Source organism: Zea mays, chromosome 3 (assembly GCF_902167145.1).
Source record: "Zea mays cultivar B73 chromosome 3, Zm-B73-REFERENCE-NAM-5.0, whole genome shotgun sequence".
In the NCBI taxonomy this organism is placed as follows: domain Eukaryota; kingdom Viridiplantae; phylum Streptophyta; class Magnoliopsida; order Poales; family Poaceae; genus Zea; species Zea mays.
In genome coordinates, this window is record NC_050098.1 from 228015042 (window position 1) to 228030441 (window position 15400).

General features: G+C 46.3%; 1 protein-coding gene across 5 annotated transcripts in view; it reads left to right on the forward strand.

Annotated features, from left to right (window-relative positions):
• Positions 1-207: 207 nt before the first annotated feature.
• LOC103652610 (uncharacterized) overlaps positions 208-15400 on the forward strand; it is a 77935-nt gene continuing 62742 nt past the window's right edge. Inside the window, exons 1-9 of one of the 5 annotated variants that reach the window (XM_020550577.2) lie at positions 208-1090; positions 1496-1640; positions 2616-2888; positions 3007-3174; positions 3259-3474; positions 3712-3806; positions 4218-4392; positions 7237-7640; positions 8529-8652. In XM_020550577.2, the coding sequence (XP_020406166.1) occupies positions 387-1090; positions 1496-1640; positions 2616-2888; positions 3007-3174; positions 3259-3474; positions 3712-3806; positions 4218-4392; positions 7237-7640; positions 8529-8652 (2304 nt within the window). In that variant the 5' untranslated portion in view covers positions 208-386. Of the gene's footprint in view, positions 1091-1495; positions 1641-2615; positions 2889-2993; positions 3175-3258; positions 3475-3711; positions 3807-4217; positions 4393-7236; positions 7641-8528; positions 8653-15400 lie in introns of all 5 variants that reach the window. The other 4 variants (XR_004857394.1, XM_020550575.2, XR_002268248.2 and 1 more) reach the window with 4 other exon arrangements.

Consider the following 15400-nt stretch of genomic DNA (forward strand, 5'->3'; position numbering starts at 1 on the left):
TCCATCCCGCGCCAACCCATCTGGGCAGGGACACGCAGCGACAATCTCACTCGTCGGTCCAGGGATCCCCGGGTCCAAAACACCGACACTTAGTTTTGGCTTTATTTTATTATGTCATCTCGTATCTATGACTAATTTGATCATATGTGTCTATAATTTATGAGTCCAATATTATATCGGTGAAGTCTTCGTAATGCCAAAATTGTCAATGGCTCGCACCCAAGCAGCAAGGCCTGGAAGCCAAAGGCTGCAATCGAACACTCCGGTACTTCGCCACACCGCGAAAGCACGGCGGCTCCTATCCCGCGCGGGCATCGCCATGCCCGCTATCCCCCTCGTGATCCCCAACGCACTAGCTGGCTAGGCGCTCACCGACGTTCCTCTCCATGGCGGCGTCGGAGCGGGAGGCCGCGCTCCTCACACGCGTGGCAGCGAACCACCTCTTTCTCGCGCAGTTCGAGCCCCTGCGTGCGGTGCTCCTCAGCCTCCGCCGCCGTGACCCGGTGCTATGTGCGGACTTCCTCCGCGCGGTCGCCGCTGCGGGCGGCCGCGTCCCGGGCGTGCTCTGGTCCGCTCCCCCTGCCTGCCCGTCCCCATCCCACCTCGCCTGGCTTGCCGTGCTCGAACTCGCCGCCCTCCCCTCCACTCCCAATCCCGAGGCGCTGCGCCTGAAGGCAGAGTTCCTGGTCCTCCTCCAGCCCATCGCTGACGACCCCGCCATTGGCGCCGAGGCCAGAGAAATCCTCACGAAACTGCTGGATTTGGGGGTGACGAGGTTGAAGCTCGAGGTCGAAGGCGGAGGGGACGCAGGTGCTAGTGCCGAGGAAGCCTCCGTGAAGGATCTGAGAGGGCTATGGGAAGTGTTCCTCGACAACGCCTTTGTGTTTGATGCGTTGTGCATAGGCGTCTCGAGGCAGATCGCCTTGGACAGGGGTTTCGGTGTGGATGTGCTCCTATGGCTGCGGCGGAACGTGCAACTTGCCCATTTGGATGCCGTGAAGACTCTTGTCACGGAAGGTGATCTGGATGCTGCTCCTGGCCATCTTCGGTTTCTTTGCCTTGACCATGGACTGGAGAAGGATGAGTACAAGTAAGGGTTTAGTGGATTGCACATCTTTGTTTGATACTATTTCAACATCTGACCTGGGACATTAACTAGCGTTGCAACCTGAGCCATTTAATAAACAAGTCGATCGTTTGTGGAATAGTAAGGGCAGGATTTAATGTTGTTTTACGGTCAATAGTAGCAACATACATAAACTGGTAACATCTAGCGCTTTGTGAAGCAGGATTATGTGATCAATTGTATGTTTGGAGATAGCACCATCATATTCAAGTTCCTGTTTTCAGATCAAACATTTTCAATTGATTTCAGATTAACGCTAACGCATGCAAACGGTCAACTAATTCTTATGTTATGCATATTGATCTCAGTTCAGCTCTGGACTTGGAATCTGAGTACACGCAATACATTACTGAAATTGATTCCTTACAGGGTTGTCATAGCAGAGCTTCTCAGAAAGGGATGGGCAAAAACATCCAATTATGGTGGAACATGGTCTGAGTTGCAGAATAGGATAACTAAATTATATGGAGCAGCTCTTCAATCTACTAGTCCCGAGCTCGTGCAACTTGTTCAGGTAATTACAAAATTCTCTGTTTCTTGCTGGCATTCTTCTCTCATTGAAGTGCTTAGCTATGAACTTCTTGGCCTGTTCAATTTGTTTCCAGTTTTTCCTTTACTGGTTTAGAAACTGCACCTCATGTCAGAAAACCATGCTGTTCTCCCTTTTTCAATGGAAATTTGATTCAACATTTTCATACGATATACACAAAAACTTTAGTCCTTGAATGTCACATATCCTGTATTTATTTGCAATTTAGGTCAAAGATTTAGATGTAGACGGCCACAGTTTGAATTTATTCTTGAACATCACAGCACCTGACACATTTACACTGTTTACCTTCTGCATTAAACAGCCCAACACCTCCTTTGCACTTGCAGCTTTGCCAGACAATTTTGGCATGATATCTTATGGCTCATTAGGCTGGGTGTCCTCACTCCTGCTATTGATGAGATTTCTTTTGCTGAGTGGTGGGGAAAGGTTTTTAAAAAAGTGAACAAGAACATGAGAAAAGGTTTCAATAGCATCATAATTTTTGGGGCTTGGTGCTTATGGCTTGTTCGTAACAAGGCTGTTTTTGAGAAAGTGAATCCTTCCATTGGCATTGTCAAAAGACTGTTTTTAGATGAGTTGATCTGTTGGGAGAAGGCTGGTGCCAAACACCTTGAAAATCTTGGGCTTGCAGCTGCTTTAAATAGGGCCTTGGCTAGTATTAGTGCTGCAGTCTAGTCTAGTGGGGCCTGCCTGCACCCTTGCTTCCGTCTCTTCTCTTGTGTTGCTGTAGAGGAGGCAGGGGTGCTAGGATAGTTTTGCTTTGGTCCAGTTGTTTTCCACCCTATGGGTTTTGTACTCTGGTCCATTTTGGACCTTTTTTTCCTATCTTAATATAATGATGCGTAGCTCTCCCACGCGTTCAAGAAAAAAACCTTCTATATTAGATTTTTTGCATGTTTAATCTTCGATAGCGCTAATTCTTTGTATATTTTCTAGCTCATTCTGGATAACATTCTTTCTGAAGAAATTGAAGATCATGATGTCTCTGATGCTAATGGGATGCCTCTTCCTTTCGAAAAATTTCTCGAAACATTGTTGTTGGAGAGGGATACTGACTCAGATGACAAGGTCTTGTTGGATGCGGCTATAACGTCCTGCAAAAAAGATCTGTACCATTATTGCCGATTGTCTGGAAAGCACATGCTTGAAGTAGTCTTGGAAACTGCTCTATCATCAATTAAGAGGGAGCAGCTTCTTGAGGCTGTTGATGTATGTCAATTTTCAAGGATGATACTGTGTTTTTTCCCTGGTGGTAGGAGCATTCCATAACAAATTCCACTAGTCTGTTGACTCATTGATTTATCTTCTGGAAAGTGGTTTTCTGCAGGTTGTTTCGTTGTTCCCCCTTCTCCACCCACTGGTTGCTGTCTTGGGATGGGATATTTTGAAGGGTAAAACAGGTCTGCGGAGAAAGCTAATGCAGCTGTTCTGGACAAGCAAATCCCAAGGTCTACGACTACAGGAATATTCACATTACCGTAGCCCGACAGATGAGGTACCCCTTTTGTTGCTGAATTTTCGTCTTCTGTGGTTGTGTGCATAAAAAATATATGTGGATTGTGACAGTTTCTTTTGGCAGACATCCTGTGAAGAGTACTTGTGTGATCTTCTATGCTTCCATCTGGACCTTGCACGTTTTGTTTCAAGTGTTAATTCTGGCTGTTTGTGGAATTTGAGGAATTCATTGTTGTTTACCCAACAAGAGCAAGGTTCAGATGTTAACAATGCAGAAATATTAGACCCTTTTGTCGAGAACTTGATACTTGAGCGGTTAGCTGTTCAGAGTCCCATGAGAGTGAGTCCTACTCTCTCTCTCTCATCTAGCACAGTAGCAATAGTGGGCAGAAATGTGCACTGCAGGTCATGCATGTGTCCTCGTCTTAGGGGAACAAGTGGATCTCATACTTAAGCTCCACATGTTTCACACATATTTGCATATATGACAATCACTGCCATTGTGCTCAAAAGGAACCTTTCACTTTCTAGTTGATGTCTTGATGTTCTTTTGAAATCACTTTCAACTTTCAAACAGGTGCTATTTGACGTAGTCCCAGGAATAAAATTTCAAGATGCGATCGAGCTTGTTGGTATGCAGCCACTTCCTTCAACAACTGCCGCTTGGAAGAGGTTCATAACCATCTCTGCTGTGACATTCTATTTGCTACTAATGTTATATTTTTTCTTTTTTGGTTTATTCTTTGATCCTACAATATCAATTAGTATGTGTAATGCCCCTGTTGCATATATATCTTCCATATTGTCTCTGTGCTGAATAGTCAAGCTACCATTTGTCTTGCTAATGTTTTGACGCATGTTAGAAGATTTCATAATAGCTAATGTATAAAGTCAAGGGTATTAGTGCAATCTCCTAGACTAGGGTTTCCCTCTTTGTGTTACTCATGCACAATCATTCAATTCAGTCCCTAATATTTGTGACACGTAATATATTGCTATACAGGACAAAAGAAAAGGATCCTTTATATATTGTAACTTATGCTGGACATCATATTCTAATGATTAGTTTGTTTCATGTGACAGGATGCATGATATTGAACTGATGCACATGCGATATTCTCTTCAGTCAGTTGCGCTTGCTCTAGGAGAGATGGAAAAGTGTACAGGTGATGAGAATGAGTGTTATTATCATAAAGCATTGTCATATCTCAGGGAGATGCAAAATTTTATGGAGGCTATCAAAAGTTCTCCAAGAAAGGTTGGCTCTTCTGTGATATGTTCTTATTCAGGTGCACTTTTTGTTGGCGAAGACATTTTATTGTTCCTCGAAGTAGCAAAGTTGTGGAGCTATCAGTTCAATGAACTATTAGGAGCAACCTAATACTTGCTATGTTTCTTTTACAATGAGTGTATGCTTGTCAAGATTCAGATTTTATCATTTTTATTAATAACTAATTGAATAATATGCCGGCCTTGTGATACAAAGCTTTTTATCATAGGATTCGTATATGAAACAACTTCATGTATATATGAACAATATACCATATGAGGACTTGATAGTAAAATTTTAGTTTCGAAATCTTTTTTTTTTCTCGAACGCGCATGAGAACTGCGCATCATTATATTAAGAAGAAGAGAAACGAAGTACAACTACAGAAAACATCAGCCTCCTCACGGTGGCCAAAAGCAAAAATACGTGAAAGGCTCCCAAGAAAACTGCAGCTAGATTAGGAGTGATATTGAAAACACACACTGGTTTCTATGATTTCAAATGACCCACGCTCCCAAGATAACCAAGGAGTTAACCCCCTGTCTGATCACTCCTAGCAAACCGTTGATTCTTCTCCACCAATCCATGAAGCTTCTCTCCGCCACCTAGGGGACGAAATCCTGCAGTCCCTCTTGTCTGAACCAAGGAAACCAAAATTGCCTTGAAAACACACAACCAACTAGCAAATGGTCAATGATTTCCACCTCTTGATCACATAACAGACAACGCTCTGGGTGATTGAGGCCTTTCTTGGCCAACATATCCAATGTCCAACATTTGTTATGGGAAGCGGCACTTTTTTTTGGGGGGGGGGGGGGGGGCAGGACTTGCAAATTTGTAGCACCGAATCTCTCTGTATGAAGACGATGCTGTATTGTTTTTTAGGCCGGTAGCTTCGGACATCAACATGGCTCTGGCCGTTCTTCGGTTGTTTGGTGCGGCTTCAGGGTTACAGGTCAATATCCAAAAGAGTAGTGTATTCCCAATTCGTTGTGGTGAAGAGGAGCTTAATTGTCTTCAAGAGCTTCTTCCCTGTCCCATTTCAGTTTTTCCGTATAAGTATCTCGGATTGCCTCTTTCACTCTGGAAGCTTCCAAGGTATCAGTTTCAGGCCATTGTTGATCGGGTAGCCATTCTGTTGCCGGGATGGAAAGCGGATCTTATGTCTTGGGCTGATAGAGCCATTCATGTTCAGTTTGTTTTAACAGCTAAGATGATTTATGCTAATATAATATGGATTTGGATCTTCCGACTTGGGTCATCAAAGCAATTGATAAATTTCGATGGATTTTTTTGTGGTGAGGCAGAAAAGAAGGGAAGGGTGGTCACTGTCTCTTGGCATGGTCCAAAGTTACCCGGCCAAGGAGATGGGTGGTCTAGGGATCAGTGATCTCTGGAACCTTGGTTGGGTCTTGCGGGTTTGATGGCCGTGGCTGCAAAAAACTGACCATTCAAAGCCTTGGTCCGAATTCTCAATTAAAGTGTGTGCTGTAGTGCAGAATTCGCTTGCTGCATCTGTTGTTACTAAGATTGGGGATGGTGCTAATACCCTTTTTTGGAAGGACAGGTCGCTGGATGGTAGATGTTTTAAAGACATAACTCCATCAGTGGCTGATTTGGTGCCCATTCAGCTTGCTAACAGGAGGCTGGTCAAGGATCTCTTGCCCAATTTCCACTGGATGGCTGATCTGCATGGATATCTCACTGTTAGAGTAATTGGTGAGCTTATGGATCTGTGTGAGGTTTTGGAAGATATGGAGATTCAGCCCGGTATTTCAGACCGACATATTTGAAAATTTTGTGCTTCTGGAGATTACTCAGCTAGCTCCGTGTACAGGGCTCTTTTTCATGGGTCAATTGGGTTTGAGCCAGCAGAGAGGGTGTGGAAATCTTGGGCTCCTCGGAAATGTAAATTCTTTGTTTGGCTTGTGGAGCATAATAGATGTTGGACTGCTGATAGGTTTGAGAAACGCGGATTGGATCACCCAGATCACTGTCCGCTTTGTGATCAAGATGATGAGTCCATTAATCATTTGTTAGTCTCCTGTGTGTTCTCTAGACAGTTCTGGTTTCAACTTCTAAAGAATGGAGGACTGCAGATGTTGTGCCCAACGGTTGATGATAATTGTTTTGAGGATTGGTGGTGGATCTGCTCTACCAAGGTGGCTAATCATCTGAAAAAGGGCTTCAATTCGCTGGTGATCATGGGTGCTTGGTCTATTTGGAAACACAGGAACAAGTGTGTATTTGATGGCTGTAATCTTAATTTAGCTGCTGCTTTTCGGGCAGCTAGGGAGGAGGCTATGTGGTAAAGCTCTGTCTGGTTTAAAGACATAACTCCATCAGTGGCCTAGTGTTAGGTGGTGTGGTCGGGGTCTGCTCTCCCTTGTTACCGGTGTTCTTTCGGTAACTGTTTGTGTACTGGGGATCTTTCCCCTATTCTTTCTTAATACAAAAATGCGCAGTTCTACGTATTCAAGAAAAAAATATCTGGAACTCCCCCTTCAAAAAAAAAACCTGGAATGCGCAGAACTGCGCATCATTGCATTAAGACAGGAGAAAAAAAGGCTTATATAGCCTTACAGCACTAAAAACACCAACACTACTCACCCTACACAGATCATAAATATAAAACTATTAAATGGATTTTATTAATGCAAGATTAAACTTTTTGAAGCTTTTTTTGGTAGTGTTACAATTGATTTTAAATTGTTAATGCAAGTTATTCCTGTATGATATCACGTTCACTGTTCAAAAGTATTGTACAGATAAGAATTCAACGGGGTTCCTTACGTATGCTATTAAGCTTCATTTTTCTATGTTACTTTGCAGATTTTCATGGTTAGCATTATTTTATCCTTGTTACACATGGATGATTGTGCCAAATTGTCTCAATCTGTCCCTTCTGAGTGCTATGTTAGTCATGAATGCCATGATATAAATATCGAATCTGAGGGAAAGAACGTGGTGGTATATTTTGTTGGGCTTTTACTTGATATACTTCGTCATAATCTCGAATCAAAAGGCTCTGATACGGATCACCTTTCAAGTACTGGTCTGTCGCCTGCTGGTAGACAAGCGTTAGAATGGAGGCTCAAACATGCCAAACATTCTATTGAAGACCTGGATTGGCGTCTATCTGTTCTAAAACGTCTTCCACCTCTGTCTGAGCGGCAATGGAGTTGGAAGGAGGCATTAGTTCTTCTACGTGCTGCTCCTTCGAAATTACTGAATCTGTGAGTTTTTCTATGATGTAATTTGTCCTCCTGCTATATTCTGTTGTATTTACATTTTGTGCTTTACCAAAGTTTCTAGTATTCCCATCGGAAGGGGGCTCTTCTCCCTTCTTTGTACTGTTCCTCTTTTCTCTATTGAAATGGTGCACAACTCTCTTGTGTGTTCAAGAAAAAATGCTTTACCAAAGAATTATTGGTTGAAATTCTTTTGGGCTAGAAATATTTACATGTTTAGCTTAAAAATTGTAAGGTCAGTGGGTCCCACGGAGCTCAACGTCCCTGACTGTTCTGTGGCCCTGCCTTGTTGTTTTTACCATTCCAAAGTAGTTTCCCATACACATCAGTTGAAGTTCGTGTAATATTTAGGCTTGTGGACATGTCACTTCTCATTGCACAGTTGACTGGCACTTGTTTCCTCAGACATGTATAATCTCAGCTGAAACACAAGAACTGTTATGTCCTCGTCTCCAATTTGTCATGGGCAGTCCTGCTCAATTTTGTGAGTAGCTTACTTTCCATTGGTCAATGCTACTGAGACCGTCTCAATTCATCAAGAACAGTTCATATACTGATATGATTGAAGCATTATCCCATTGAAAAACATACTGGATGAATATTATATATTGAAAAACATACTGGATGGATATTATATCGATCTCCAGGATTTGAGTTTTCGTCTCGTTTTTTTTGACATCAGTAAATGCTTAATACTTTCATATTTTTGACCTATCATGTAACTTACTCTTGTACAATTGTAATTTTGTAAAATTTTATTAGTATTTTATGAATTTGTGTGCGCGTGTGTGCGCCACACACATATCATGTGAGCATGCATGCTTCAATATGTTATGATATATACTTACTGCTCACCATTCAAATTCTTGACAGATGCATGCAAAGGGAAAACTATGATATAGGAGAAGAAGCTGTGCAACGATTTTCTTTACCTGCTGAGGATAAAGCTTCCCTTGAACTAGCTGAATGGGTAGCTGGTGCATATAAAAGAGCACTGGTATGCTTACTCATGTAGTCATGCCAAGTGCTTGATTTTTGTTTTCGTTGATGTACATCACACAGAATTCTGCTGTTTCATATCAGCCTTGTTCGCTGGAAGTTTCTCTTTCAAACAGTCGGAGGTTAAGTATGGGGAAGATGACATATGCTACCTTGGTTCCAATCTCAAAAAGTGACATTTTGGACATCTACATTTTTTTCTCGAAAGCGCAGTAGAACTGCGCATCATTATATTAAGTAGAAGGAAAGGAGGGTCCAAAATAGACCCCAGTACATGGTTTCCAGAATGCTCACTGACCACTAATCGCTATCATAGTATGCTTAAAATCTATTAAGGGCCTTGGATACCATGTATTTTTGGAGTCCCTCCCTCGAACACATAGTAGGGCTGCTGAGCTGCATATCTGTATATTAAAGAGAGAGAAAAAGGAAGACCCCATACATTCTATTACTAATCCTAGGGAACTGAGAAGATGATCACTCCACAAGTGGAGATGACTATATAAGTATATATAGAGAGCCTCATGGCGCATATGGGCCTATAGTATATGGACCTTTATGCACTTAACATCCCCTTCAAACTCAAGGTAGAAGCAAATGATTTGAAGCATTGAGTTTGATCAAGTGAAGCCGATGTTGCCCTCAAGTTTGTGCTTTAGTAAAAAAGTCAGCCAATTGCAACTCTGAAACATACTGAAGAGAAATAGTTTTCTGATGACAATGAGACCGTGTAAAGAAGGCACCCACACCAATATACTTTTTAAGTTCATGCTTCGCAAGATCATTGGCAATTTCTATGTCTCTTGTATCTTCACAAAGAAGAGGTGTGCAACATCACATGAAATGCCAAAATCAGCTAACAACCATCGAAGCTATACAATTACAATCTTTGCAGTAGCAGTAAGCCAGTAACAAGGGCTCGAAGTTCGTCCCCTGTACTAGAATGAGATACAACTGCTTGCTTCTTGGACTTTCATGTAATAGTGTTAGACTGTGTGTGTGAGTGTATGTGTGGGCCGACACCACTGTTGGGCTGCCGGCCCATAGGGTTAGGGTTGAGTCTATATATTGTAACCCATTCTCTATGCAATACATCCATTACACTATTCTACATGGTATCAGAGGGTTAGTTTTAGGGTTTTTCCTCTCCTCCCACTGTAGCCGCCGACGGCTCTCTCCCACCTAGCCGCCGCCTGCCATCGCTGCCCCCGGGAGGCCCAACCTTCCCTCCCGGGGGCGGCCTCCTTCCTCCCAGCTGTCGCTGCTGTCTCCCTGGGCAGGCAGCCGCACCCCCACCCTTTCCCCAGCCGGCCGCCAGCCTCTGGCCACCGCCACCCCCAGTCGGTGAGCTCGGGCTCCCTCCGGCTGCCTCTATCCCCTTCTCCGGCCGGCCAGCTTCCACTCTAATCACCCCCCTCTCTTCCGGCATCCCGTCCCAGCCTTCGCCGCAGCTCGCGGGTAGGCAGGCAGCCAGCCATGAGGCAGTGGAAGTCCCTGGTCCCGGCGCTGCACCTGCACGGCCCCGTCGCGTCCTGCTTCCCGCACCCGCCGCCGCCGTCGCCGCCCAGGGGGGACGACGAGGAGACGGACCTGCTGCCGGCGCCACCGTCGCAGGCCGGTGCGGCTCTGGCAGTGCGGCTGGTGGGGTGCGACGGGCGCGTGCCCGCGTACGCCCCGCCCGTGACGACGCGGGAGCTGATGCAGGAGCACCTGCGGCACCTGGTGTGCCGCGCCGACGCGCTGCTCATCGGGGAGAGGATCCCGGCCGTGGCGGCGGCCGAGGAGCTGCAGCCCGGGGAGGCCTACTTCCTGCTGCCCGCGCACCTGTTCTGCTCCGTCCTCTCCTTCGTCTCCCTCACGTCCTCGCTGCTGCTGCTGCTCTCCACCACCGCTTCCTCCGCGTCTGGCAAGAAGCCCGCCGCCGGCCGCCCGTTCGAGCTCCACCGCATGGCGTCGGGCACGCTGCAGATCAAGTTCTCCTCGGCGCTAGTGCGCTTCCCCGGCCACGGCGCGACAGCCCCTCGCCACAGGCCACCTCGCTTCCTCGCCTTCCTCGCAGCCCCGGACCGACCCTGCCAGGTCCAGTCCCCGCCGTCGGCTCTGCTGCCCCGCTGGCCACCTGATCTGCCACCGCAGCAGGCGCCCCTGGCAGCGGCTCGCTCTCCTTATACGCTGTCGACTCCCCGTCCATGTCCGAGCAGGCGCCTGCGCTGCTCACCCCTCCCTCCTGAGGCTCTACAGCGTCGCCCGGATCCGCGCCGCCACTGCGTCCTCTGACTGCGCCGTCACCGAGCAGTGCCTCCTCACGCTTCTCTTGTCACCGGCGTCACCCATCCCCTGCCAGGTCCGACGCAGGCCCCTGCCCGGCTGGACCCACCCCGTCGCCCACCCCCTTCATCGCCTTCGCTGGATCCGTCGCTGCCGCGGCCTTCCCGACCGGATCCCCGTTGCTACGACCTTCCCGGCTTGATCTGCCATCCCTTTGGCCGGATCGCGTTTTCCCGGCTGGATCCGTCGCTGCCGTGGCCTTCTCGGCCAGATCTTCCGTTCCCCTTCTATTCTGCCGCGGGCGCGGACACCATGACCAGCGCAGACGCGTGCGCTGCTGTCGGCCTCCCTGGCGGGGCTCCTTGACGCCCGGACGATCGAAGAAGCAGGAAGGTCAGCCTGCCGGTGCCCTTTTGCTGTGTCGCCCTGCCGATCGTTGACGCTCGAACGTCGACCCCTCCCGAAGATCAGGCTTCTGCTGTGTCTCCCGACCGCAACCACCTCGACTTCGGCTACCTCGGCATCTAGGGGCTATCGTCTTCTTGGAGCACACACCGGTCTCTACTTCAGTCGCATCATTCGCACCATCATGACGCTGCGACTGCGGGGGGATTTCAACCCGTCGGCTCCTACCTTCGGCCTCTACTCCAGTATCATCGTGTGTGGTGCCCCCGTTGCGACTGTGGGGGGATGTTAGACTGTGTGTGTGAGTGTGTGTGTGGGCCGGCACCACTGTTGGGCTGCCGGCCCATTAGGGTTAGGGTTGAGTCTATATATTGTAACCCATTCTCTATTCAATACATCCATTACACTATTCTACAAATAGAAGAAAAGTCCTTGAGATCCAAATTAGACATAACCAAGGCTTTCGATTCGGTTTCCTGGCCCTTCCTATTAGAAGTCATGGAGCAGATGGGTTTTGGACAGATTTGGAGAGATATAATTAGTGGTTTGTTGGCTTCTTCTTCAATTCAAGTCCTACTCAATGGGTTCCCAGGTGAGTACATCAGTTATAGGAGAGGACTCCGGCAGGGAGACCTGCTCTCCCCGATGTTATTCATTCTTGTAATGCATATTCTAGGGATTATGTTCAACAAGGCAGAGGATGCAGGTCTGCTCCAGCAGCTATCAAGAAGAAAAATGCTACATCGGATCTCTATGTACGCAGATGATGTGGTCTTATTTTTGCATCCAACAACGTCGGATATCTCTGTGACCCTGGACATCCTCCAGCTCTTTGGTGATGCTTCTGGCCTTTATAATAATGCATAGAAATCCAACATCTTTCCAATCAAGCGCCACGAGGAGACATTACTGGAGGTGCAGATCTTGCTGCCGTGTGGGATTGCAGCATTCCCTTGCCATTATTTAGGGCTCCCATTATCATTACGTAAGTTGAGCATGCAACATTTTCAGCCTTTTGTGGAAAAGATTGCTGACCAGCTTCCAAACTGGAAGGCTGATTTAATGACCATGGCAGGAAGAAGGATTCATGTGCAGCATATCCTCACAGGCATGACCATCTATGTAGCGATGGCTGTTGACATCCCCCAATGGGTCTTTGGATGCTATTGATAAGATTAGGAGAGGTTTCCTCTGGAGAGGTCGAAAGGAAGCAAGAAGAGGTCACTGTTTGGTGTCATGGGGAAAGGTGTGCCGACCTTTACAGCTGGGTGGATTGGGTATTTCTAATCTCCAGGAGCTCTGCTGGGCTCTCAAGATGAGATGGCTTTGGTTGCAAAAAACTGACCCTGATCGCTCTTGGTCTGGCTTACCTATCCATGTTCCTAGTAAGGCTCGAGTCTTCTTTTCCAGGGCTTTGATTTCTGAGGTTGGGGATGGAGCAAACACCATGTTCTGGAGAGATAAGTGGCTTCATGGGAGAAGAATTTCTGATTTGGCACCTCGATTGTATGACCTAATACCAAAGAGAGTCCTCAACAAGAGAACTGTCCAAGACGCCTTATCAAATAGGAGATGGATTTCAGATATTAAAGGGGCCCTCACAGTTGGAGCTCTAATTGACTATCTTCATCTTTGGGAAGCTTTCAGATATTGACCCGCAACCCAATATAGAGGATAAGCATATTTTCAGCTTTGCTTCAGATGGAAGATACTCTGCAAAGGTTGCTTATAAGTCTTTTCCTGGGATCAAGCTCCTTTGGACATTACAGAAGGGTGTGGAGATTTTGGGCCCCATCAAAATGTCAATTCTTCATTTGGCTGGTTGCCCAAAACAGGTGATGGAGGATGGACAGACTGGCTAACGGAGGTCTGAATCATCCAAGCAAATGCACTTTATGTGACCAGGAAGCTGAAACTATAAACCATTTGCTTGTGTCATGCACATTTGCAAGATCATTTTGGTACATGATATTGAGGAAGCTTGGCATGCATTCTTTAGCCCCACAACCAGGTGCCACATCCTTTCTTGAGTGGTGGGAAAAAGTATCAGAGGCGATGAATGAGCCTGTCAGGAAGGGTCTTCACTCCCTCATCATTTTAGGGTCCTGGATGATTTAGAAACACCGTAATAGATGTGTTTTTGATAACTGGATGCCCAGCTTGCCTCTAATCCTTAGGCTTGCGGATGAACAGAGGAGAATGAGGGAACTTGCAGGGGCCAAGGGGCTAGCCTATCTGGCAACTTCCTTGCCTGATACCTAAGGGATGCTATCTTTGGAGTAGCAGTGGCGGTTCAGGACTCTATGGACTCCTTTTTGTATGCATGTTTTTGGCCTCCGTAATGAGTGCCTTGTATTTGTTTCGGTCTTCTTTAAGACCTTGTTACCTTTCTTCTCAATATATAAAAAGGCGCAATTCTCCTGTGTTTTTCGAGAAAAAAAAGTAATAGCTAGGGGCTGCGGCAATAGGCCAGGCGCCTAGATTAGTTAGCAAGAGCTTATTTCCTGAGTTTATTACCTTATCTCCTAAAAGTTGCCTAGAGGGGGAGGGTGAATATGCAAGCGGAATTTTTTTTCAACAAAAACTAGAAACGAACTGGGTAAAACCGGCTCAACTGGTGTCATAACCGGTTCAACAGGTGTGCATGAGCTCAACTAAAGAATGAGATATAAAACTGAATTGATCTCGAAATTCACCCAGTTAACTTTGCAAATGGGATGTTCTAGATGATCACATGGTTCAACGTAGTAGATCTGAGAAGAGCACTTCTCAAAATCTACACACCAAAAAGATATGGACAATTCTTCCACGGAATGGTGAGAGAACGAAGAACACGAACAAACACAATGTGCAAGAACACAAGAGACAAGATTTATCCCGAGGTTCGATTACACCACAAAGCTACCCTACTTTCTCGTTGAGGCACCCATGAAGAGCCGGGTCTCTTTCAACCTTAATCCTCCACCGACCACAAAGGTCAAGCCCACACACTAACCTTTGCTCACACGAGCGGGTAATACAAACTTTCTTGTGGTCTTCCATAAAATTTAGAGACTCACAAGGGACACCTAGTCGTCTAGGAGCTAGAAGCTCCAAGAGTAATGAATCCACAAAGAATTCGATGTAGTACCAGAGCTCGAATCAAGAAGAGCAAGAAGGGTTTGGAGATGAAGCACAAAAACCTGTAACTCTTCAATCTCACTCAAAGATTTCTCTCCAAAGATTTGAAATGGGAGAGGCAAGAGGTGAGAGAGAGAGAGTGGGGAGTGTTTCTCAGGTTAGAAATGGAGTTCAAGGCGTGCTCTTGTGTGGAGGAGAGAGGTAGAAGTTAGTATCTATAGGCGAGGCTCCAAAACTAGCCGGTTCGGACTTTCTGCATGGTGGCCGGTTGAATTGGTCTCAGACCCCGGTTGAACCTGCCCCAAGACCAGTTGAACTAGTTTTGACCACAACCAAACCAAGTTCAAAAAATCTAGTTCGACTAGAGTCAAAAGTCCAAACCGGTTGAACCGCCCCTAGGGCCGGTTCAACTGCCTGGCCTGTCAGCCTTACAGACAGTCTGCTAGTCAGATTGGCAGACAGATGTCAGAACGGTCTTCTGACCCTGACTCTGGTTGAACCGCCCCTAGGGCCGGTTCAATCGGTTTTAACCAGAGAGGTTCAGAGAGAAAACCCAAGTTCATCATACTGAATTTTCTGTTCAACACTTAGCAAACTTGTTAGACCTTTAAACGTGTTGTTATCCAAATCACCAAAACCCACAAAAAGGATGAATGCACTTTCATCTACTGAGTTTGTTACAATTTAGATTAGGCTTACCCCTTAAGTTTAGTAGATGGAAGTTAGGCCACCTGCACTATAAAAGGAGACCTTAGTTTGTACTAGGGAGATTATCCAAGAACTTGTACTGGTGTGGTGCAACTCCTAGGTCACCGTGACAGACCCTCTGTGCAGTCCCGGTGATCAAGGTCGCTGTGCTCCTCGCCGGAGTCCATGTGCCTTGCGTTCTTCTTCTCAATCCAACCTGCTATTCTACTCCTCTTGCTGCACCCCTCCAAAGCCCAGCCAAATCC